This window comes from Sorex fumeus, unplaced genomic scaffold, assembly GCF_029834395.1.
Source record: "Sorex fumeus unplaced genomic scaffold, SorFum_2.1 ptg000055l, whole genome shotgun sequence".
Taxonomy (NCBI): Eukaryota; Metazoa; Chordata; class Mammalia; order Eulipotyphla; family Soricidae; genus Sorex; species Sorex fumeus.
Window position 1 is genome coordinate 1,963,032 of NW_026606112.1, and position 23,580 is coordinate 1,986,611.

The window sequence follows — 23,580 nt, forward strand, 5'->3', positions numbered from 1 at the left end:
GTTTATGGGGGGGGGGCTGCAGAGGCTACTTCCAGCTCTGAGCTAGGGATCACTCATGATGGGGACACTGTCAATGCCCTTAGGACAGACCCCTGCCTCTTGCATATATAGCCTGTGCTTGCTAGTCCATTGAGCATCTGTCTTTGATCTTCACACTAAAGTACCCAGGATACACACCTTCTGGGAACAAAATTACTTACTTTAGCAGCCTCTTGTAGAAGACTGAGCTGGTGAGTGATTTAGATCAGAGCTCCAAATCACCCATCTGGAAGAAATCCTTTACAGATACCCATGGATGAGGGCCCTTGCCTTCTTAGCCTCCTGGACCTCTGTTCTATAGGCATTTGCTTCCTGTAGTTGACTTGCTTAGCCTGGAGATCTGTTGCTGCTTAGACTTTTCTCTTACCCCTGTGATGCAGATGCAGCCAATAGCATCATTGCCATGATGGCTTCCTCAGCCCCAGGTGACTGAGAGCTTGAGTCAGGGACAAAACTTGTTGCTGAGCCTCCCCCTCCTCAATCTTGCTCCAAGAAGCTGGCTTCTCTGAGCCCCCTACGTATGAGATTGAATCTACTGAAAAAAAACCAGGTATGCAGGACTTGTGACTGAAATCTCCAGGCTTCCAGAGTCGGGAATGGGCCTCTTCTCACATCTCCTTGCACTTCCTGTTTCCTGGGAGTCATGCCCACAAACCGCCTCTGGGTGCCATTTAAGCGCCAGCGGCCATGATCTAGAGACTCTCGGAAGAGATGAATCTCGGAAGAGACTCACAAATGAGTCTCGGAAGAGAACAACACTCTGCAGTGATGCCTCCAGATCCCCAAATCACCGTCCAGTTAAAAACATTTTTTTTAACTATAGTTTTAGCATCCTATGTAAAATTTTAGAATTCTAGGATTGTGCAGCTGATTTTGCAGTCATGCAACATCTCATACATTATGCCACTGATATACCAAGAGTAGCATACCACATTTGATGGGGTGTAAAGCAGAAGACAAACAATCTTGAAAAAATACACACGTACACATACATATTAGCACACAGGCTCAAACTCTAACATGTTAAGGATATCTAATACAAGGGCTTAATGGCTCCAAGATGAGATACAACAAATTTTCACAAACACTTTCCTCTAAGGAAACTTTTGGGATCATTTTTAGTCAGTTATTCATAACAAACAATACAAAGTAAATTATTTAGTATCTGTCTTTAGGGCAGGCTTGAGTGGTGGTGGGAAAATTTGAAATAATGGTGGTGGTGGGACAGTGTAATGGTGGTGGGATTGGTATTAAAATATTGAATGCAATCAATTACTGTGAAAAAATCCTTGAAAATAAATTTTTTAAAAAGAAGCTGGCATTAATCCAACCCCTACAGCAATATTTTTGAATAAATTGAATCTAAATGAGTATCCATATTGTGTTTGCCTATAACTCTTGGTTTCCAGTATTGCCTGTGTTATTAAGTAATTTTAAAACATCCTCACTCTCACTTTCTCATATTTTAGCTTGGCTTAAATCTGTGCAAGTCTATTTCATAACTACTCACAAGGAGAATTCTACTTCATAACTACTCACAAGGAGAAACTTTTTTTTTTTGAGTCACACCAGGCAATGCACAGGGGTTACTCCTGGCTCTGCACTCAGGAATTATTCCTGGCAGTGCTCAGGGGAACATATGGGATGCTGAGGATCTAACCCGGGTCAGCTGCATGCAAACGCCGTACCCACTGAACTATAGCTCCAGCCCCACAAGGAGAAACTTCTAACAAGAAGTAGATCAAAATTCAAGAAGAGAAAAAGAAAGCATATGAAGGTGAAGAGGAGAAACCTATGGCCCCTGTTTAGAACTAAGGGTTGGCTTTAAGTTTTTATGCTTCTTAGAAATGGTTCCATGGTTAAAAAAAACTATAGAGGATTAGATGATTCAGTTTATAAATTTGACAAGAAGTCAGGTATAATTGGTGATATCACCCACCAATTGACAGCAGATCTGGACTAGAATGCAGGCTTCTTTATTTCTAGCTGGTTCATGAATTCATTCATCTGAAATAATTTGCTAGCCTCTGCTCTGCTAGGTTACAGAGGAGACAGTGATGAGCCACACAGACACAGTCCTGCTTTTCAAGTTGACAGTTGGTTAGCAGTTAAGGGCAGGAAAATAATACAGTGGTGATAAGGACCATGGAAAGTTCTACAAGGACCCAGAATATACACAAATGGGTGAAATCTCCCAGAGCGAGTGGTATTCAGACCTCTTTAGTGAGAGTTCCATAATTCTTTCTTTGATGTAAAGTCTCCATAAGGCCAAAAACTGAATCATAAGAATTTGCTCAGCATCTAAGAGGTTACATCCCACACAGCTACTGCCAACCCTGGGTAGAGATGTGGAGTTCTCTCTGTCCTTCCATGAGGCATTCTCAATATTTTGCAACCTTGACCAGCAGAAACCACCTGCAGAGACACATTACACTGGCCTCCTTTACCTTCTAACTTGACATTGCAAGGGGCGAGGAAGAGGGGAGTTTTATCCTGGAAGATGGTTGAAATTCCACCCCTACTTTTCCACAACCTATAGGGGGAGGCCTCACAAAAACTTGCCAAGAGCTGTCTCCCTGTTTGGTGGAGCAATGTCTACGTACCCGGAAGCATTGGATGTGAAAATAGAGATTGAGGGTCTCGATGATCATGGCTGCTCCTTTCCCCAGAGGCAACCCGCAGGAAGAGCAGAGTTTCTTCCCACTGATAGACCTAGGTTAAAAGAGACATAGAAGCGTTACGTGTTCTGTTGAATTGGGCAAAGACATGTACTTGTTGCTTCATGCAAAAACAAAAACAATGGATTTTTAAAAAGAATTTGAAACCAAATGAATTCATTATTTATTATGACTATGAGCTATGAGTGCACCTAGGATGATGCAGAATCAAAGCAAGAAAGTTGCAAGCCTCGGCTGAGTTCAAGTACTCAGTCCTATACTGTGGGTGTCGAATCTCATGTCACATGCATATGTGTATGTGTTTATGTTTATGTCTTTGAGTGTTGGTCCACAAAGTTTGCAGCCTACTCAAGTGATCATATGCCTTGATTTCATATAGAAGCTTGCCTATATCCCAAAGGATAATCAAGTTTGGTTTTTACCAAGGTTTCAATGTTGTGTTAAAATTTTCTATAATTGGTTCACAGGCGCACCGGGGCATTTCTTCCATCCAAGTGCTAACCAGGCCTGTCCCTGCTTAGCTCCCGAGATCAGATGAGATTAAGCAGGATCAAGGTGGTATGGCCATAGACGACAGGGTCACTTCTTATTCAGCAAAAGAAATTGGGAAGAAAAATAGACTGGCAAACTTGGTGGCTTTTAAGAACATTACAGAGCCCAGTAAGTGTCCCGAAGCCATTAGAGACAGTAGGACACATCAGAGACATTATGAGGCTAACAAAGAAGGATGAGGTTTCCTCTCGCACAGCTGCCTAGAAGGGCAGAGCCGTCTTGGAGGCCCGGGCGCCAACGGGGAGGCCAGCAACTGTCTGGTGGACATGGTGATTAGATTACAGGTTCCACACAATGTCATTAAGCCCCTGGGCCACAGGTGCCGGATGTTTCAGACTGGGCTTTGCTCTCAGGGACCCAGGGGCCTGCAGGCAGGTGGGAAGGAAGAGGAGAGCTGGATGGACCCCATGGACCCCCTACACCCCCCAATTATCTTGCAAACACTAATTTGGTTGGAATCATGCTTGGCAGGCTCTGGTGCACCCCAGGCAGCCTCACAGAGGCTTGCTGACCTCTGGTACCTGTTTGGTGACTGGTTAGGAGGGGTGGGGGAGTAGGGGGAGAGGTGCCGGTCTTGGAAGATCTCACGAGGGCTTTTCCTGTCACATGACAAAGAAGCAAAACATTATGATAAACCAAGAGGAGACAAATCCCATGGGGGAAATTTTACATAAGAAAATAAATGAAACTTACTGGGGTTGGAGAGACAGCTCAAGGGCTGGTGTGTATGTTTGGCATGTGTGAGGCCCTGAGTTGGAGCCCTGGTATTGCCTAGCTTCCCTGATTCATACCACCTCTGGGTGTGGTGGAGGTAGATCCCCAGTACTGCTGGGTCCAAGCACTGATTTGTCTGGCTTGGCTGATACAGAATCATCGGGAGAGGCCCCAGCACCTCCTGGAACTGCTTATGGGTCTCCTCAAAAAAAAAAAAAAAATGAATGAAAAATCAAAACTTTGCCAAAAAGAAAAAAAGTGATAGTACAATGTGTAGGACATTTGGCTGGCACACACCCAACCCAAGTTCAATCCCTGGTACCCATATGAGCCCTGCCAAGATTAATTTCTGTGTGCAGGGCCAGGAGTAATCCCTGCGCACCCATTGGGTATAGCCTAAACCCCACCCCTAGACCCCCACATGCCAAAAAAGGAAAACACCTGAAAAGAAAAAAAAACCTTATTGACAACTGAATAAAAGACCACAAGATTCCCAGTGGTCATTTTTCAAAGGACAAAAACTTGTAATTCCATATTGCAAAGCTTGTCCATGCTTGATCTGCATGATGTAATCTCCCATCTGGCTTGGCCAAACAGGAAAAATGGTTTATTTTCCCATTTTCAATTCTGGCCGGGGCCTTGGTTCACTTAAGAATGCATGCCGTAAAAAGGCACATGAAAAAATGCTCTTCATCACTAATCACCAGGGAGATGCAGATTAAAACAACTATGAGATACCACCTCACACCACAGAGACTGGCACACATCCAAAAGAACAAAAGTAACCGGTGTTGGCATGGATGTGGGGAGAAAGGGTCCCTCCTACACTGCTGGTGGGAATGCCGACTGGTTTAGCCCTTCTGGACGCTTCTCAAAAAATTAAAAATTGGGCTCCCATTTGACCCAGCAACACCACTCCTGGGAATATATCCCAGAGATGCAAAAAAGTATAGTCAAAGTGACATCTGCACTTGTTTGTTCATTGAAGCACTGTTTACAATAGCCAGAATCTGGAAAAAAACCTGAGCGCCCAAGAACAGATGACTGGTTAAAGAAACTTTGGTACATCTATACAATGGAATACTATGCGGCTGTTAGAAAAGATGAAGTCATGAAATTTACATACAAGTGGTTCTACATGGAAAGTATCATGCTAAGTGAAATGAGTCAGAAAGAGAGGGACAGACATAGAAAGATTGCTTTTATCTGTGGAATATAAAGTAACAGAATAGGAGACTAACACCCAAGAATAGTTGAGATAAGTACCAGGAGTTTCACTCCATGGCTTGGAGGCCAGCCACACATGCTAGGGGAAAAGGCAGCTCAGATAGAGAAGGGAGTACGAAATAAATGGTGTTGGGAGGATCCACCCAGGATGGGAGATGCATGCTGAAAGTAGACTATGGACAGAACATGATTGCCACTCAATACCTCTATTGCAAACCACAACACCCAAAAGGAGAGAGAGAACAAAAGGGAATGCCCTGCCACAGAGGCGGGATGGGATGGGGGGATGGTGGGAGGGATACTGGGATCACTGGTGGTAGAGAATGGGCACTGGTGGAGGGATGGGTACTCTATCATTGTATAACTGAAACCCAAGCACAAAAATTTGTAAATCTTCAACTGTACCTCATGGTGTTTCACTAATAAAAATTTTTTTAAAAAGTGCATGCTGAGTTAGATAGAAACATGATGGATGCAGAGGGGTTAGTTTTTTTAAGGAAATAAAGAGCTGGGCTTAAGGGAAACAGTTTTCCAAGAGGCAGCTCCCTGTTCACCAATGAGTATATTTAGGGTGCAGCGAGTAAGGGGTGATGTTCCAAACCTCACTGACTGCTATGCTTTAGGCATTCATGAAGCACAGAGTCCCCACCAGTTGCTACCAGAATGGTTGGTTGCTTGGTTTTGGTGGTAGGCCACACCCAGCAGTGCTCTGGGAGGAACCATGGACTCCTGTACGCCGTGTGCAATCTAGCCCTTGGAGTCTTTCCCTAGCCCCTAATAGAGGTCTTTACAGAGGTTGCTGCTTGTACACAAGCCTGGCCTGTGATTAAGCAGTCAGCTGGGAACTCTTGCTTATGATGATGTGTTTTGAAAAGGGCTACTATACCAGAAAGAACAAAGGAAAGAGAAGAGCCGACAAGGGAGCAGGCAGAGCATTGCTGGAAGCCCTCAAAATGTTCCCAGGACCATCTTCCTGCCGCTCTCCTGCCTCCCCCGGCCAGCCCATCTCCTCCAAATCTGCGCCTTTGCATGGAATGTCCTAGAGTGCCACTGCTCCACCCTCAGGTTGGAAATCGCTACAAGAACCAACAGTAATGACTGCTTCTCTGCAGTGTACCTTCTATAGCTTCTGAGTGGCATCTAGACATTTATATAGCAAAGTAAATAGATGTAAGAGAGAAGGGGGAAACAGTTTAAATACTGTGTTGAGAAAAATGGGGAAAAGACAAACTGAAAACACAAGTTAATATCTTTATCGTCGTCATTACTGACACCACCTACAATCCATAGTACTTACTCTTTTCCAGTCACAAAACCCTTGGAATAGTTTCTCTTAATGTTCCCATATTATGCCGGGTGAGAAGGATTAAGAAACCTGCACCAAGTTGTATGCAGATGAGAGGCAGAGATGCAGTCTGAATCCGGGCAGCTGAGAGACTTCAGGTAGAATGATTAAAAGGTGATGCCAGCGCATGCTGCCAATGTCTTACAACTGGACATCCCTTTCATCGACAGAAATGTTTACTATAGCTAAAATTTCATACTACAACAGTATAGCACCATTGGACAAAGTGGAGCACTATTAATGAAGCCACCGGATGAGAAGAAACACAAACTGTAGCTCTGGCATCAACATGTTAAAGTACAATGGACGTTAAATATTTAAAAATTGATATTATAGGCTTATTTTTAAATTTATTTACCATTTAATCAGACAAGTACTTAGGGTAGATTATTTAACTTCCATGAGCCTTGATGTCCTCATCTGTAAAATGGGAGCAATAACCTCAGAAGTTATTGGAATTGATCATTTAGCTAATGTAACTGAAAGAAGGGAAAAGAGGTAACAAGCCTTCAATACAGAGCCCATTATAGTGAAAGACTTCCAAAATAGATGATTATTACAAAATTCAAATGTAATTAATGGAAATACATGATTAATGAGAGGAAAACATCTTTTTTTCTCCTTGAAAGAGCAAATGTCAGTTGGCTCTGAGAAAATTTAACTAAGTGCAATAAATTATTAATATAACAGACCTGCAATTTTTTTCCAAGTTGTGCATTGTAGGTCAAAATGACTACATTGGTACTTTCAAACTGGTCAATTCAGAATGCACATTTACTTGATAGGAAGGTTATCTGAAACTTCCACTAGTATTTTCTACCTTGTTAAGGAGATTAAAAGGAAGATATAGCACAAAAATGCTGCTGACACCTTGCCATCACACACATTTCCTCTTCTTCATAGTCAAACCATTAAATTAAGTTATTTAAGAGCCTTCTTTGGATACTCACTTCCGCCTTTCACTTGGAGAATCCATCTGGTGGTTAATGCTTTTATCCAATGGGAGGGTTTTTGGCTTCACATCTTCAAAGGTGGGAATGGGTGGGTTCAATGTCTGCTGATGCCAGGCTGGATCTGAGATCAGGTCAAGAGGATAAAACGAGGATCAGGAAAGGGCCCCCAGCATGCTTCGTTAGTCCCTTTTCTTAGAGTGCCACTACTGCTGGCTGAGGTTCACACTTAAGGCATGCAGGTGATGCACTGTCCTGTTCAGCATTAGCTGTAGGGTGGCAGCATTACTGTTGTGAGTCTCAATACATCAGCATGAGCTAGAAGAGCAGCTTGCAGCCTGCCAGCCAGTAGCTTCCGTGAATCATGGGGGCTGGGGTGAATCATGGGGGCTGGGGTGGGGTAAGGATCTTACATTTCTTTGTGTGTGTGTGTGTGTGTGTGTGTGTGTGTGTGTGTGTAAGGAAACCTCGGTTTCCCCTTGCCAATGAGACAGAAGGTCAGACTCCATTTTGTGCCTCAGGGTCATGAATTTACAACCTAATAAGAAAAACATGTCAGATCCTCAGGGCATGGACATGAATGCCCAGACATCTGTCTGACCACAAATAACAAGGATGATTCAAGTAAATGTAACAAGATGTGTTATTGGCTCTGTTTCATTTCTGTACCTCCGCTTGCTTGCTCAAGGTTGTGAGAACGCACCTGACAGGGGGCACCTAGGCATGTAGGTAGGAGGGCATAGGGCTTAACAACCTCTCCCTGAGGACAATCGGGGTTCCAAGTCCAGGGAGCAGTACCAGCTTGTGAACCCTCAGTGCTGATCCTCTTCTATCAGTGCCCTCAGCACCGAGTCTCTTGTATGAGGATGTTTTAGTGTGTGAATAAAATTTTGAAATATTTGTCCTGACTGTGTGTCTCAGTTAGTGGCAGAGCTCAGGCTTGTGGCCACGTAAGTAGCTCCAGCCACTTGGGGAGCTACTTTTCTTTGCTCTTCTGCTTTCCAATAAACTTTTCTACTTTCTTTTTTCTTTTTTTTATGTTCTATTTTAGATTCCTCTTCCTCTTCCTCCTCCTCCTCCTCCTCCTCCTCCTCCTCCTCCTCCTCCTCCTCCTCCTCCTCCTCCTTCGTCTTCTTCTTTGAATCACCGTGAGATAGACTTTTCTGCTTTCTAACTCTGAATCTGAGCATCTTTATTATTCAATATTTTCATTCTTGAACCTGGGAATCACAAAGGAATAGAGAACTGCCACCACAGCTTCTGCCTCATCTGCATCAGAAGCAAGATAGTTTTTTTGAAACTTAGGAATATGTGAGGGGAGGGGCTGGAGAGATGAAACAGTGGGTAGGGTTGTTCACCTTGCACAGGGCCGACCCAGGATGATCCACAGCACCCTGGATGGTCTCCTGAGTAATGCCAGGACTGATCCCTGAGTAAGGAGCCAGGAATAAGCCCTCAATATAGCAAGGGGTGGTCCCTCAAAGCAAAAAACAAACAAACAAAAAAGAAAGATGCAAAAGGAGAGAAAGAGGATAAGTACATATTCAAAAGAGAACATGGGGGGCTGGAGTGATAGCACAGTGGGTAGCGTGTTTGCCTTGCACGCAGCCGACCAGGGTTCAATTCCCAGCATCCCATATGGTCCCCTGAGCACCACCAGGAGTAATTCCTGAGAGCAGAGCCAGGAGGAACCCCTGTGCAACGCCAGGTGTGACCCAAAAAGAAAAAAAAAGAGAGAATATGAAGGGCTGGAGTGATAGCCCAGCGGGTAGGGTGTTTGCCCGGGTTCGATTTTCAGCATCCTATATAGTCCCTTGAGCACTGCCAGGAGTAATTCCTGAGTGCAGAGCCAGGAGGAACCCCTGCAAATTGCCAGGTGTGACCCAAAAAGAAAAAAAAATTGAGAACATGGACTTCTCTAGAGTGGAAAAAGCAAGGCCAAAAGAGAGACAAGCAAGTGAGGTGTATGTTCAAGAGATAGCACGAGCAGGTGAGGCTCTTACAGTAACTTAAATGTCCAAGTTTGTTGCTGTTCTCTGTTTTTACCTTGAGCCAGGTGGGGGTTCCTCTCTGCATCCGGCAGATGGTCCTCTTGGAGTCCTTGTGGTAGAGGGGTCTCAGAAACTTCTAGAACCCCTTGAGTTTGGCTGTTAAATATAAATGTATTTTAAAACAGACACAACTTATTTATTAACTGTAACTGAACTCAGCTTCCTTAATTTGGTTTGGGGGTACCCCCAGGAATGCCTACTCCTGGATCCATGCTCAAGGATCACTCCTGGTAGTGCCGAGGGTGCCTGAGAATCAAACTGAGTTGGCTCTCTGCAAGGCAAGTGCTTGATGTCCTGCATTTTCTTTCTGGCCCTGTTTATTCTTTTAATATGAAAGTGGATTTCTGGTGCTGTGAAATTGTGTATATTTCCATTGTCCAACAATTGGACACACTTGAGAAATCATCCCTTCTGGTATCCTCCCCATCTTCCTGTTTACCTTCCTGCTAACAATAATCCCAATGGCTGCCAGAGCGCACTGGGACCTCCCAGTTCTCCCGAGAGGAATTAATGTTGAAACCATAGGGACCACCAAACACCTTTGCAGCTCTTGGTAATCTTTGTTTTTTTTCATAGCTTTTGTGTGGAAGTAAAGGAGATATCGATAAGATAAAAGGAAAACTTCTGTCAACACCAGTTCTCCTATCTGGAGAACTGGTGACAATCAGTACAAAATACAAATCATCATTCAAATATACCTAAATATAGCTTTCATTTAATTAATACCAGGGAATCATTTTAAACCGTATTAAACTGTATTAAACAAAACATGCAACTCCAAGGGCTCTGCAGATTCTGGACATGGGTCTAAGCCCCAATATCTTATAATTCACACAAGTAATCTAGATGATGAGCAAAGAATTTGGGGAGAAAAATCCCATCAGAAATGCTTAGCTCTCAGCCAATCCCTGAAAATGATATAGAGAAGCCGGAGCAATAGTACAGCAGGGAGGGCATTTGCCTTGCATGCAGCCTACCCGGGTTTAACCTGGCATCCCATATAGTCCCCTGAGCACTGCCAGGAGTAATACCTGAGTGCAGAGTCAGGAGTAAGCCCTAAAAATAAAAATAATTGAAAAAATAAGAAAGAAAATGATACTAGATAGTTCTGTGGCTGTTGTGTGTGTGTGTGTGTGTGTGTGTGTGTGTGTGTGTGTAAACTAGCCAATATCAATCTACCTGTTGTATCTCAGTGTCCCTTTTGGAAATTCTGTCATAAAACACTTGCTGTGGCAGACCACTGCCAGCCCTCTATGTTTCTGGGGGTCCTTTCTGGGGAAGGTAGCAGATGGTAGCAATAAATCCACTACAGACCAATGATATAACCAGAATCATCTTCTGCCTGAACTGGCTCTGAATGTTCCAGTGGTTTCGGGGTGTCCTATTCTAATATGTCATGGGACACCCATGGGTTGAGGTGATGCTTACCTTCTTACAACAAACTTGATCTGTTGATTTCCTTTTATATTATCACCCAGAGTAAACCTCGCTTCTCCCAGCTCAGACGAGACTTAGGTAAAACCACCAAGGGAGAAAACCCATCACTCATGTCAATGTCTTTCCCACCAGGCAATTTAACATTTTCTAGCAGGTGACACCGAGGTTTGGGGCTCTGAGCTGACAGTATGCTACTTTTGTGATGTATACGGTCTCCCTTTATTGCTACACAGTTTCACTTATTTAAAAATAAGGCTATTTATATTCAAGAGCAAAAAAGACACTAACTTCAGTGTTACTAAATGTGTTCAAAGAGTGTGTTCATAATACATCAGGGTTGTAATGTATTACTGGAATAATCATTTCAAAACTACAAATGCTTTGCCTTAGCAGTAAGTTCCCTTCTCTGGAGTGAATGGGTAGTGCTTTACCTGCTCTTTCCCTCCGAAGAAGAATCACACTCCCTAGTCTTAGGCAATAAATCATTGTGCTCCCTCTGGAACAGTTTCTTCTGTCTTCTCTCCTGTTCTTCTTCTCGATGGCATTCCAAGTAGTCCAACTTATTCTATTGCAGAAAAGAAGGATAACCTTGAGTAGAATTTTTAAATACCTGGGCTTAACATCTGCCTCTGGTCCTGTGATAGCCAAAGTATTTTCCGATCAATTGCTTTCAGTAACTTTTCAATTGATTTTCAATCATTTTCCAACACTGCCAATAATTTAAAGATCAGTCAACCAATTTGATTAAACAGCAATTGATGCCCAGTGATTTTTAAGTAGACTTGTACCTATAGTTCTCTCAAAAGTTACCATAAAAGGAACTTGTTAAAAATTTTATCTTTCAAAATAACATTGGCTCATTATTTTAATAACATTCAAAATAACACTCATACATTGGCTTACTTCAGGGCAAATGGCTTTCAAGTATTCATATATTTTCTTTTTTTTAAAATGCAGATCATGAACTGGCAAGGGCTGGATTAATTTATGTATCCTACCTCTATGCCTTTCTGGGAGATATGGAAATAAACCTGACTTTCTGAATTCAATTCCAGCTAGCTCTCTAAAACAGATGCAAGTTCCACGTGCATTTTAAAAAATTTTTATTTATTTTTTTATTAGTGAAACACCATGAGGTACAGTTATAGACTTATAAATTTTCGTGCTTGGGTTTCAGTTATACAATGATCAAGTACCCATCCCTCCACCAGTGCCCATCCTCCATCACCACGGGTCCCAGCATCCCTCCCACCCCCTACCACCCCCCTCCACGTGTATTTTAAGACTGGGTTGACAAACACTTTCATGGAGGCTGATGGAGGGTTTGCTGCTGGCAGCCTGCAGCGTTAGACAGTGCAAAGGAATGTTTAGTATGGCAGAAATGAGCAAATGTCTGTCAAATGACTGAATGAATGCAGGGGAGTAAGAAGGTCATTCCAGCACAATGTATCACTAATAGGGACCTTGCCAGCTGGTAGGCATTGGTTGCCAGCTTCATTTTATTAATAATTTTGTGTACAGACAGGCACATATGGAGTAGTGACTGAACTGATCCCAGAAAATTATGGTAAGTCTTCGCCATGGCAAGAACAGTGCTATGAGGCATAGTGATGACCACAAAGGGGTTGGCATGGTTATCGGCGGTGGGGGTGGGGAAATCAGCCTGAATTTAATCTTAAGGGGAATGCATGTTTTTAATTTTTATCATTATTTTATTTTATTTAATGAATCACCATCTTATTATGACATCTTATTATCTCATTCCTACTTTGGACAAATTGGCAGGCTACTGAATGTAGCCTGCTCACATGGCAGAGTCTGGCAAACTCCCTGTGGCGTAGCCAATATGCCAAATACCAGTAACAATGATGGGTCTCATTCTCCTAAAGAGCCTTGAATATAATCTGAGGGCTAGGATGAAGGAGACGTTACTGAGGCCTGCTCGAGGCAATCGACGAATAACAGGATGATTTGTGATTTGTGATTTGTGAATCACCATGAGGTACAGTTATGGACTTACAAACTTTTGTACTCACATTTCAGTCATACAATGGTCGAGTACCCATCCCTCCACCAGTGCCCATTCTCCACCACCAATGTTCCCAGTATCCCTCCTCCCATCCCTCCTTCCTCCTCTCTGCCTCTGTGGCAGACACATTCCCTTTTATTTTCTCTCTCCTTTAGAGTATCGTGGTTTGCAATGCAGGTATTAAGTGGCCATCATGTTCAGTCTACAGTCCACTTTCAGCATGCATCTCCCATTCTGAGCGGGCCCTTCACACATCCTTTACTTGGTGGTTTCTTCTCTCTCTGAGCTGCCTTTTCCCACAGTATGTGAGGCCTGCTTCCAAGCCATGGAGCAATCCTCCTGGTCCTTATCTCTATTATCCTTGGGTGTTAGTTTTCCATTCTGTTACTTTATATTCCACAAATGAGGGCAGTCCTTCTATGTCTGTCCCTCTCTTTCTGACTCATTTCACTTAGCATGATACTCTCAAATGCGTGGTTTTTCCACTTTTATTTGTGTTGATATACTTTTCAATAGCACAGCGGGTAGGGTATTTGCCTTGCACGTGGCTGACCAGGCTTCCTCTGCCCCTCTCGGAAAGCCCAGTAAGCTACCAAGAGTATCTCACCTGCACTGCAAAGCCTGGGAAACTACCTGTGTTGTATTCAATATGCCAAACACAGTAACAACAAGTCTCACAACGGAGACATTACTGGGCCCGCTTGAGCAAACTGATAAACAAAGGGAGGACAGGACAGGATAGGACATAATATTTTGCAAACTGCATTATGAAAGTAGTCTTACCGCTGTGGTGCTGCCTTCTGTGATGGAGGAGGCTGTCGAGAGCTGGTCTGCAGAACTTGAAGAAAGAGTAAAGGGAACTACAGTGTCTTCAATTATTTTCCGCTCCTGAGGGAAGGTCAGGAATTAATGAAAGTGGAAAGGAAGGGGGGGGGGCAAGAAAAATCATATTTGTTCAAGAGAAAAATTTCATTAAGGAACTTTTGAAAAAACATCAGAACATATGCAAACAAGCAAGGCTTTTTAAAAGATTTTTTTTTAAAGTTGTTAATCAGATACACTCTGTGGGCAACAATTTAGAAATTAGCATTTAATTTAGAAAAAATAAACAAAGTCTTTGCAAATTAATTAGTGTGATTCTAGGAGCTTAATTAGAAATGCTATTAGAGATTTGGTTCTGCACAAAAACTATCGTTGGAGATAATATTCACAGTAGCATCATGCATAAACAAGTTTTAGGTACTATACATAAAACATAGCTTCCTTCATATTGTCTAATATGGCCTCGCTCATTAATCTAACATAATGAAACAATAATCTTCTTCAAATCTCTTTAGTATCATTCAGGCAATGCAGTGGTAAGAGAATTCTTTAGCCTAAATATCAAAATTATCCCATGTTTAGCCACCGGTGTCCAAATGGGTGCCTAGGTGAAAGGAGACACCAGTGGTTCTAGAAGACTGTCAGAAGTGGGTCTCAGAACTGTACCTCAAAATTTGTAAAATGCGGGGTCCCTCTCCCCACAAGTATGCTGGTGGCTGGTGGGGTGTCTCTGGGACGGCCCCTCAGTTAAGTTCTCCTTTCATAGTGCATTGGACCCATATCTTAGTCTCCTATGCTGAAGTCTTAGGAGTGCAGCCTGGTTACCCCAACCAATTAGGTCAATAGTTCACTAGCCTACTCCAAGCAAAATACCCTCAAAATTCACCAAAATAATGATGAACTCAATAATCTGTACAAACCCAATCTAAAAGAACACATCACCCAAATCAGCACTAGAGGCCCTACATAAGTCACACAGGAGCACCAAAGAGGAGAGTAAAATCCTTGAAGGGGAAAGGGGTGATCACTATTGACTGGGCTCGTCCAGAGTCCTTCCTAGCAGTGAAAGGGGAACACTGATAGTGAACTGGAGGGATCCACTTCCATATTACCACATCATTATGGGAAACAGTGCAGATCCCCATCACAATGTTTGGACAAAGAAAAGAGCCCTGAAGCCTCGACAGGGAATACCTACAAATACAATCTCTCTGATAAAGAATTTAAAGATGAAATAGTGAAGATGTTTAATGAGGTCAAAGAAACTATGGAATTGAACAGCCAATAAAATACAGGAGGATATACAAAAAAAAAAACAGTGGAGTGGTCAGCCAATAAAATACAGGAAGAAATGAGAGCAAAAATAAGAAAGCTAAAACAAAAGTATAACTAATAGAAATTTCAGTAAATGAAATTAAAAACTCAGTGGGTGCCCTCAACAGTAGAATGACAACAGCTGAAGATAGAATAAGTGAGGTTGAAGAAGAGCTGTAAAAAGCACACAGGCAACAACTGTAGCACTGTAGCACTGTCCTCCTGTTGTTCATCGATTTGCTTGAGAGGGCACCAGTAACGGCTCCATGTGAGACTTAAGATGAAAAAAACCTCAAAATAGCATAGGGGTGAGTAAGAGATGTATGCGATGAATGCAAGAGGAACAACGTAAGAATCATCGGAGTGAAAGAAGGATAGGCAGGCAAACCCAGTGAGGTAGTAACAGTTAAAGACATCATTGCGGAGAAGTTCCCAGAACTGGAGAATGCAGGCATCCAGATCCAAAAAAAGTCTGAAAAATACCAGTCAAAAGAGATTCTAATAAAAAGACTCCAAGACATATCACAATCAGAACAATGAATACCATAGATAGAAACACAATACTGCAAGCAGCAAAGTCAAAGAAGCAAATCACATACAAAGGAGAATACCTTAGATTTACAGAAGACTTATCAGATGAAACCATCAGGACCAAAGACAATGGTGGGATGTAGTGAAAAAAAGCAATGAAATGAATGCCTCAACAAGAATAATTTATCTGGTAAGACTCTCATTCAGACTCAAAGAAATGATACATTTCATGGATAAACAACAGCTCAGGAACTTTATAGACTCAAAACCAATCTTAAAAGAAGAACTGAAGGGGCTACTCTAAGACAAGACAAACTCCACAAGCACAACAAACTTCTACAGAAAGATGGCACACAACCCCATGACAATAATCTCTCTCAATGTCAATGGTCTAAATCACCAATTAAGAAACACACAATGGCGAAATTGATTACAAAACTGAACCCAACATTCCAATGCCTACAAGAAACACATATGAACAGTCGGAGCAAACACAGACTCAAAGTCAAAGGATGGAAAGCAATTCTTCAGACAAACAACTCCTTCAAAAAAGCCGGGGTTGCCATACTAGTATCCGACAACATAGATTTCAGGCTGAAAAAGATTTCAGGCTGAAAAATATTACAAAGAAGGGCATTTATTAATAATCAAGGAATATGTACATCAGGAAGAAATCATAGTACTAAATATACACGTACCCAATGAGGAAAAATTCTTAAAAGAACTGCTAATAGATTTCAAGGAGGACACTGGAAGCAACACAATAGTAGTTGGAGACTTCAACACCACCTTATAGCTTCTTGATAGATGAATGATACTAAAACTTAGCAAGGAAGAATTGTCCTTAAGGAAGAAATGAAAGAGAGGTCTTGTGGATATATAGGACTTTCCATCCCCCAAAAGCTGGATGCATTCAGTGTACATGGCACATTTTCCAACACAGACCACATGCTGGGGCACAAAATATACCTCAGTAAAATCAATAAAATAGACATTGTTTCAACTATCTTTTCAGGCCATGATGTACTGAAAATGTGCTGAAAATGTGCTGAAAATAGAAGTTAACCACAGACAGAAATGGAGAATCAAATCAAACAGGTGGAAATTAAACAGCTAACTGCTAAAAAACCCCAGTGAGTTAGAGAGGAGATCAAAGAAGAAATCCAAAGATTCCTGGAAATAAATGAGAATGAGGACAAGAGCTATCAGAACTTATTTGACACAGCTAAAGCAGTGCTAAGAGAAAAGTTTACAGCTCTGCAAAGATTTATCAGGAAGGAAGAAAGAGCCCACATAAATAGCTTGGCTTCACAGCTTAAGATCTTAGAAAATGATAAAACAAAGGAGGCCAGACCAGGCAGGAGGAAAGAAATAATAAAACTTAGAGCAGAAATCAGCGAGCTAGAATCCCAAGAAACAATTCAAAAGATCAATGAAACCAAGAGCTGATTCTTTGAAAAAATAAACAACACCAATAAACCACTAGCAAGACTCAGAAAGTAAGAGATTCCTAATAAACCGAATCAGAAATGAAAAGGGAGACATCAAAACAGAAGCCACAGAAATTCAAAAGATCATCAGAGATTACTTTGAGAAGCTGTATTCCACGAAACAAGAGAACCTAGACAAAATGGATGAATTCCTAGATTCCTACAACCTAGGATGAACCAAGAAGATTCGAATACCCAAACAGATCTATCACTATTAAGGGAATTCAAACAGTAATCAGAAGTCTTCCAAGAAACAAAACCCCAGGTGGATTCACTAGTGAATTCTTCCAAACCTTCAAAGAGGATCTATTGCCAGTCATTTTCAAGCTTTCCCAGGAAATTGAAAAAACAGAAACACTCCCAAATAGTTTCTATGAGGAACATATCATCTTGATACCAAAAGCAGACAAAGAAACACTCAAAAAAGAAAATTACAGGATGCATATCCCTGATGAACATGAATGCAAAGATTTTCAACAAAATATTAGCAAATAGAATCCAACCTCTCATCAAAAGAATTATACAACATGACAAAATGAGATTCCTCCACTGGGATGCAAGGATCGTTTAACATTTTCAAGTCAATCAACATAATTCATTATATCAATAAAAGAAAAAAACCCACATGATCATATCATAGATGCAGAGAAAGCATTTGACAAGATCCAGCAGCCGTTTATAATGAAAACTCTCAACAAGATGGGCATCGAAGGAACTTTCCTCAATATAGTCAAATCCATCTACCACAAGCCCATGGCAAGCATTATTCTCAATGGGGAAAATCTAAAAGCTTTCCCTCTAAGATCAGGGACAAGACAAGGTTGCCCACTCTTACCACTTCTATTCAATATAGTACTGAAAGTTCTTACCATAGAAGTTAGGGAAGAAAAAAATCATTAAGAGCATCCAGATAGGAAAGGAAGAAATCAAGATCTTATTATTTTTAGATGACATGATACTAAGAGAATTCTAAAGCCTCTAGCGAGGAACTCTTAGAAACAATAGACTGTATAGTAGAGTGTCAGGTACAAAATCAATACACAAAAGTCCATGGCTTTCCTATATACAAATAATGAAAGAGAAGAAAGCATTATTTAAAAAAATAATCCCATTCATAATCGTGCCTCAGAAAACCAAGTACTGTGGAATCAGCTTAATGAAGAAGGTAAAGGACCTGTACAAAGAAAACTACAAAATGCGCCTTCATGAAACAAAAGAAGACATAAGGAAAGAGATACATTCCATGCTCATGGATTGGGAGACTTAACATTGTCAAAATGGCAATATTCACCAAAGCATTACACAGGTTCACTGCGGTCCCTATAAGGATACTCATGACATTTTTTCAAAGAAATACACAAAAATTCATATGGAACAATAAAACCCTACGAACATCTAAAGCAATCCTGGGGAAAAAAAGAAGATGGGAGGCATCACCTTTCCCAACTTCAAACTGTACTCCAAAGCAGCGGTAATTAAGACAGCATGATATTGGAATAAAAGCAGGTCTGCAGACCAATGGAATAGGGCTGAATATCCTGACACACACCTTCAAATATATGATCATTTAATCTTTGATAAGGGAGCAAGAAATATGAAGTAAAGCAAAGAAAGCCTCCTTAACAGGTGGTGCTGGAAAAATTGAAAAGCTTCATGCAATAAACGTGTATTAGACCTCTATCTAATGCCATGCACAAAAATTAAATCAAAATGAATTTAAGACCTCAGCATCAGACCTGAATGATACATGGAAGAAAAGATAGGGAAAATACTCCACGATATTGAAGCTAAAGGTATCTTTAAAAATGAAATGCCACTGACCAGGCAAAAGGAAGCAAAGATAAACAAATGGGATACATTAAATTAAGAAGCTTCTGCACTTCAAAAGAAACAATAACCAAGACACAAAGACAGCCTTTGGAAAGGGAAAGGTTCTTCATCCAGAACTCTTTTGATAAGGGGATAATATCAAAGATATACAGGTTGAACTTTGCAAGAGAAAAAACATCCAATCCCATCAGAAAATGGGGAGAAGAAATGAACAGAAAATTTCTCAAAGAAGAGATTTAAATGACCAAAAAGCACATGAAAAAATTGCTCTTCAACACTAATCATCAGGGAGATGAAAATCGAAATGACAATGAGATATCATCTCATACCACAGAGACTGGCCCACATCCAAAAGAATAAGAACAACCAATTCTGGCACGGATGTGGGGAGAAAGGTACTCTCTTTTGTTGTTGGTGGAAATGCCAACTGGTCCAACCTTTTTGGGGAAACAATATGGATATTCCTCAAAAAATTAAAAATTGAGCTCCCATTTGACCCAGCAATACCCCCAGCAATATCCTGGAGGTCCAAAAACACACAGTAGAAACACCATCTGCACCCCTATGTTCATTGCAGCACTACTCACAATAGCTAGAATCTAGAACCAGCCTGAGTACCTGAGAACAGACAAATGGATAAAGAAACTTGGTGCATCTACACAATGGAATACTACACAGCTGTTAGGAAAAATGAAGCCATGAAATTTGCCTATTAATAGAAGAACTTGGAGAATATCATGCTGAGTTAAATGAGTCAGAAAAAAGGGATAGAATGTCTGCATTCATTTGTGTTTTATATACATATGTATTATATATAAATAAAGTAGAAGACATATCCATGGCCAGAAAAAACAGGGTCTAGGAGGAGGACTGGTCAATGGTTGGAATCAACCCCAATTATGTGTGGGGCAGAGGGTAGGTAAGATAAAGGGACCAGGATGACAATAATAACTGAAAATGATCATGCTGGACAAGCACTTAGTGTTAAAGGCAAAGGGATATACTGAAAAACCTTTTAGTATCTGTACTGCAAACCACAATGCCCAAAAGGGGGGGGGGGGAAGAGGGGGGGAAGTGAAAGAGAGAAGAAAAATGCCTGCCTTTGAGGCAGAATGCGGGGTGGTGATGGGAGGGAAACTGGGGTCACTGGAGGCTAGGAAATGTACACTGGTGGAGGGATGGGTATTGGAACACTGTATGACTAAAACCAAATTATGAACAGCTTTGTAAAGATCTACCTCACAGTGATTCAATAATAAAATCTTAAAAAAATGATTTCGTAACACCAAGTAACTGGTACTAATTATGCTTCTCTGCCTCTCTCACAAACACACACACATACACACACGACACATATAAGTAAATAAAATCAAATTCCTCTTTAAGATAAATAAAGTTCTGAGTAGAGAGGAGTAGAGAATGGATACTATGGCTGTTCAGGATGTATTAGCACATCCAAAAACAAAAACAAAAATTGAGAAAATTGTGGCCTTTTAAAACCTCTAGAATATGATTTTTCATTTTACGAATACTTTTGTGGGTGACAAGGCATCAAATCCAGGGCCTCATGTGTAAGAAGTGTGCTTTATGGCACAGGCACGTTGCCTAGTCTCAAAGATGGGACTCATTAAGAGGTCAATGGGAGAGGGAGGGAGAGAGGGAGAGAAAGGTGGAGAGAAGGGGAGAAGGAGGAGAGAGAGAGGAGAGAGAGAGAGAGAGACAGAGAAAAAATGCCTGCCATTGAGGCAGACGATGGGGATGGCAGGAAGGAAACTGAGGACATTGGTGGTGGGAATGTGCATTGGCGAAAGGATGGGTGTTTGAACATTATATGACTGAAACCCAATCATGAAAAACTTTGTAACTGTGCATCTCACTGCGATTCAATTAAAAAACAATAGGTGAATGAGTTTTCTGCAAATCAAGAGTCTGATACAGGCACATGCAGACATATACCTTGGACTCAAAAGGTGTTGAGAGAATGAGAAGCTAGAAGTACAAGGCCCAAACCCTGCTTGGGAATTTCCTACCTCCTCATAGTATCTGCGTTCTTCCTCTTCCACTTCCTTCTGGGCCTTTTCCCACTCTTCTTTAAGCTTGTCCTGCTCCTTCTGGTATCTCTCCTGTTTCAGAAATTTCCAGAGTATTTGGAACTGCCCATGGCATAGGTTATTGAGACACCTCTCCCTTAAAATCACAGAGTATGAGGCATTGCAAGATTATCTTTATGTAACTTTCTAATGGAATCAATTCATGCAACCAAAGGGGAATATTATTTGGTGGTACTCGAATATGCTCATCCAACCGAGAGCAATATTTCTTCTGTTGCTGATCTTTTGTAGTTATTCTTCAGAAGTCTGAGTAGACAGATATTTGATTATGAAAAGAGAAAAAAACAAAAGATCAAGAGTTTTTTTTTCTCTTTGGGTCACACCTGGTGATACTCAGGGGTTACTCCTGGCTCTATATTCAGAATTTACTCTTGGAGGTGCTTGGGGAACCATATGGGATGCCGGGGATCGAACCCAGGTAAGGTGTGTGAAAGACAAATGCCCTCCCTATTGGAATATTGCTCCATCCCCCAAAACTTTCTAAGATCTTCTTTGGCTTAGGTTTTATATTAGGAGATTGATAAAACTAGGGGTTATCAACTTTTTAATATATGTGAACCAATGGAATTAGGAGGTACAGTTCACATGCTGCTAAGGCAGAAACTAAAAACCATGATTTATCATGAATATATTAATGTATAAATACTTATTATGATATTGCTGCTTGATCCAGAAGTACCATGTGTTAAGTGACAATAACTTTCTGGGCACCAAAACTGGTCTGTGGACCAGGGGTTGAAAACCACTGGGATAAATCAATCATTTGCTATTTTGTGCATCTGAGATGAGTTTTGCTGTTTTGCTAACAGAAAACTGTTACTTCTGGAAGAGTTTAGTAGATTAAAGAGAGATAGAGACAGAGAGACACAGAGAGAAAACTGGTAAACAATACAGATAAGTCTGAAGTGAATCAGATGATAACTCGTGCATAGTTCAATCACTCTTTCACTCTTTGCTTGTAGTCATTCCACCCAAATGGAATCTTCCTTGCTCTAAGTAACTTCTGAATTAAAAGGGGCTTTTAAACAGCCCATTAGAAAGAAAGCTTCAATATAAGAACTGTCATTCTTGTTTTCAGAAACAATGTAACACTAGTCATCACTTCTGGGTGGGGTGGGGGGGGAATAAATTTCTCTAAGGATGGCTTCAAAACTGTGACATCAGCCCGTGGCTATGTAGAAGTAAATAAATGGACAGGAAAATGAATGTTTCATAAGAAAAGTGACACTTGTCGCTGCCTTGGGAATAGCTTCCAGTGTGACAGCTGGAGACTCACTGAGTAGCACCTGACACTATCCAATACCTAAGGCCGATGACCGCCAGTCTTTGCAGGGAGGTAAAAATGAGTCTCCTGGGAAGGTGCCCAGGCTCCTTCAGGGGTGCCGTGGTAGGCTGGCATTCAGGACAAGGGCTTCCGGAGCAGGGCTAATGCCTGTTCTCATTAAAGCTTGAGTACAGCCAGGGGTAGTCAACTCCTGGCAGGTCTTAACTGCAGGTAAACGCTGGCCGTCACATTCTGATTGGGCCAAGTTTTATAAAGGGACTTTAGGGGCTCTCCAGGACAGAGGAAGCAGACCCCCAGACTTGCAGTTCATTGCAAGTGTCTTAGGTGTATGGGTTCTGGGAGCTCCCAGCCTACAATCTCCTCACAAGAAGCTGGGTGATGCAGGGAGTCAAAGGTGTGTGTCTGCACACACACAAACCACAGGCACAACACACAGACATGCACACAATGCATACAGACACACATACCACAGACACACACATAGACATACACACAGTGCACAGACACATATAAACAACATACAAAGACACACAATATATAGACACACACAAATCACATACATACAATGCATTAAACACACAAACTACAGACACAACACACAGATATACACACAATGCATACACACACTACATACAAAACACACAGACATATAGAAAATATTCAGAATCCCACAGCACAACACACATATATACATACAATATATACAGACACACACAAACCACAGATACAATATATATAGTACACAGTCAATACATACAAACATACAACACATCAGACACAACACACATAAACATAGACACTAACACACATATTACAGACACAATACACATAGCCATGCACAAAATGAAAACCACAGACACAACATACAACACACATACACACATACAGTCACACAGACACTCAGACATGCACACATCTACACAGAGATACCCCACAATGCACAGATACATATATACATGTACACAGACTCATACCAATATTATGCACAGGCACAACACACAAAATATACACATACACACATTCACATACACAACATGCATAACCACACCCACCCACACAGATCCTTCCTTCACCAACAAACATTTTGGGAAAGTCTCCATCCCAGCAGGTCATGCTGCCTAAGACTATGGTAGGACAGGAACAGGCTCTGCCACTCTGGCCACCTGCAAATAGTG

At 41.5% G+C, this 23,580-nt stretch overlaps 1 protein-coding gene across 21 annotated transcripts in view; it reads right to left on the bottom strand.

Moving 5' to 3' along the window:
* The window catches only part of LIMCH1 (LIM and calponin homology domains 1), a 394,191-nt gene that overhangs the window by 12,128 nt on the left and 358,483 nt on the right, over positions 1-23,580 (bottom strand). For 7 of the 21 annotated variants that reach the window (XM_056125501.1, XM_056125500.1, XM_056125497.1 and 4 more), the window contains 7 exons: positions 21,040-21,132; positions 13,806-13,910; positions 11,425-11,558; positions 9,552-9,652; positions 7,506-7,629; positions 3,782-3,868; positions 2,643-2,751 (listed from right to left, as the gene is read on the bottom strand). In XM_056125501.1, the coding sequence (XP_055981476.1) occupies positions 2,643-2,751; positions 3,782-3,868; positions 7,506-7,629; positions 9,552-9,652; positions 11,425-11,558; positions 13,806-13,910; positions 21,040-21,132 (753 nt within the window). The remainder of the gene's footprint in view (positions 1-2,642; positions 2,752-3,781; positions 3,869-7,505; positions 7,630-9,551; positions 9,653-11,424; positions 11,559-13,805; positions 13,911-21,039; positions 21,133-23,580) is intronic. The other 14 variants (XM_056125510.1, XM_056125509.1, XM_056125499.1 and 11 more) reach the window with 3 other exon arrangements.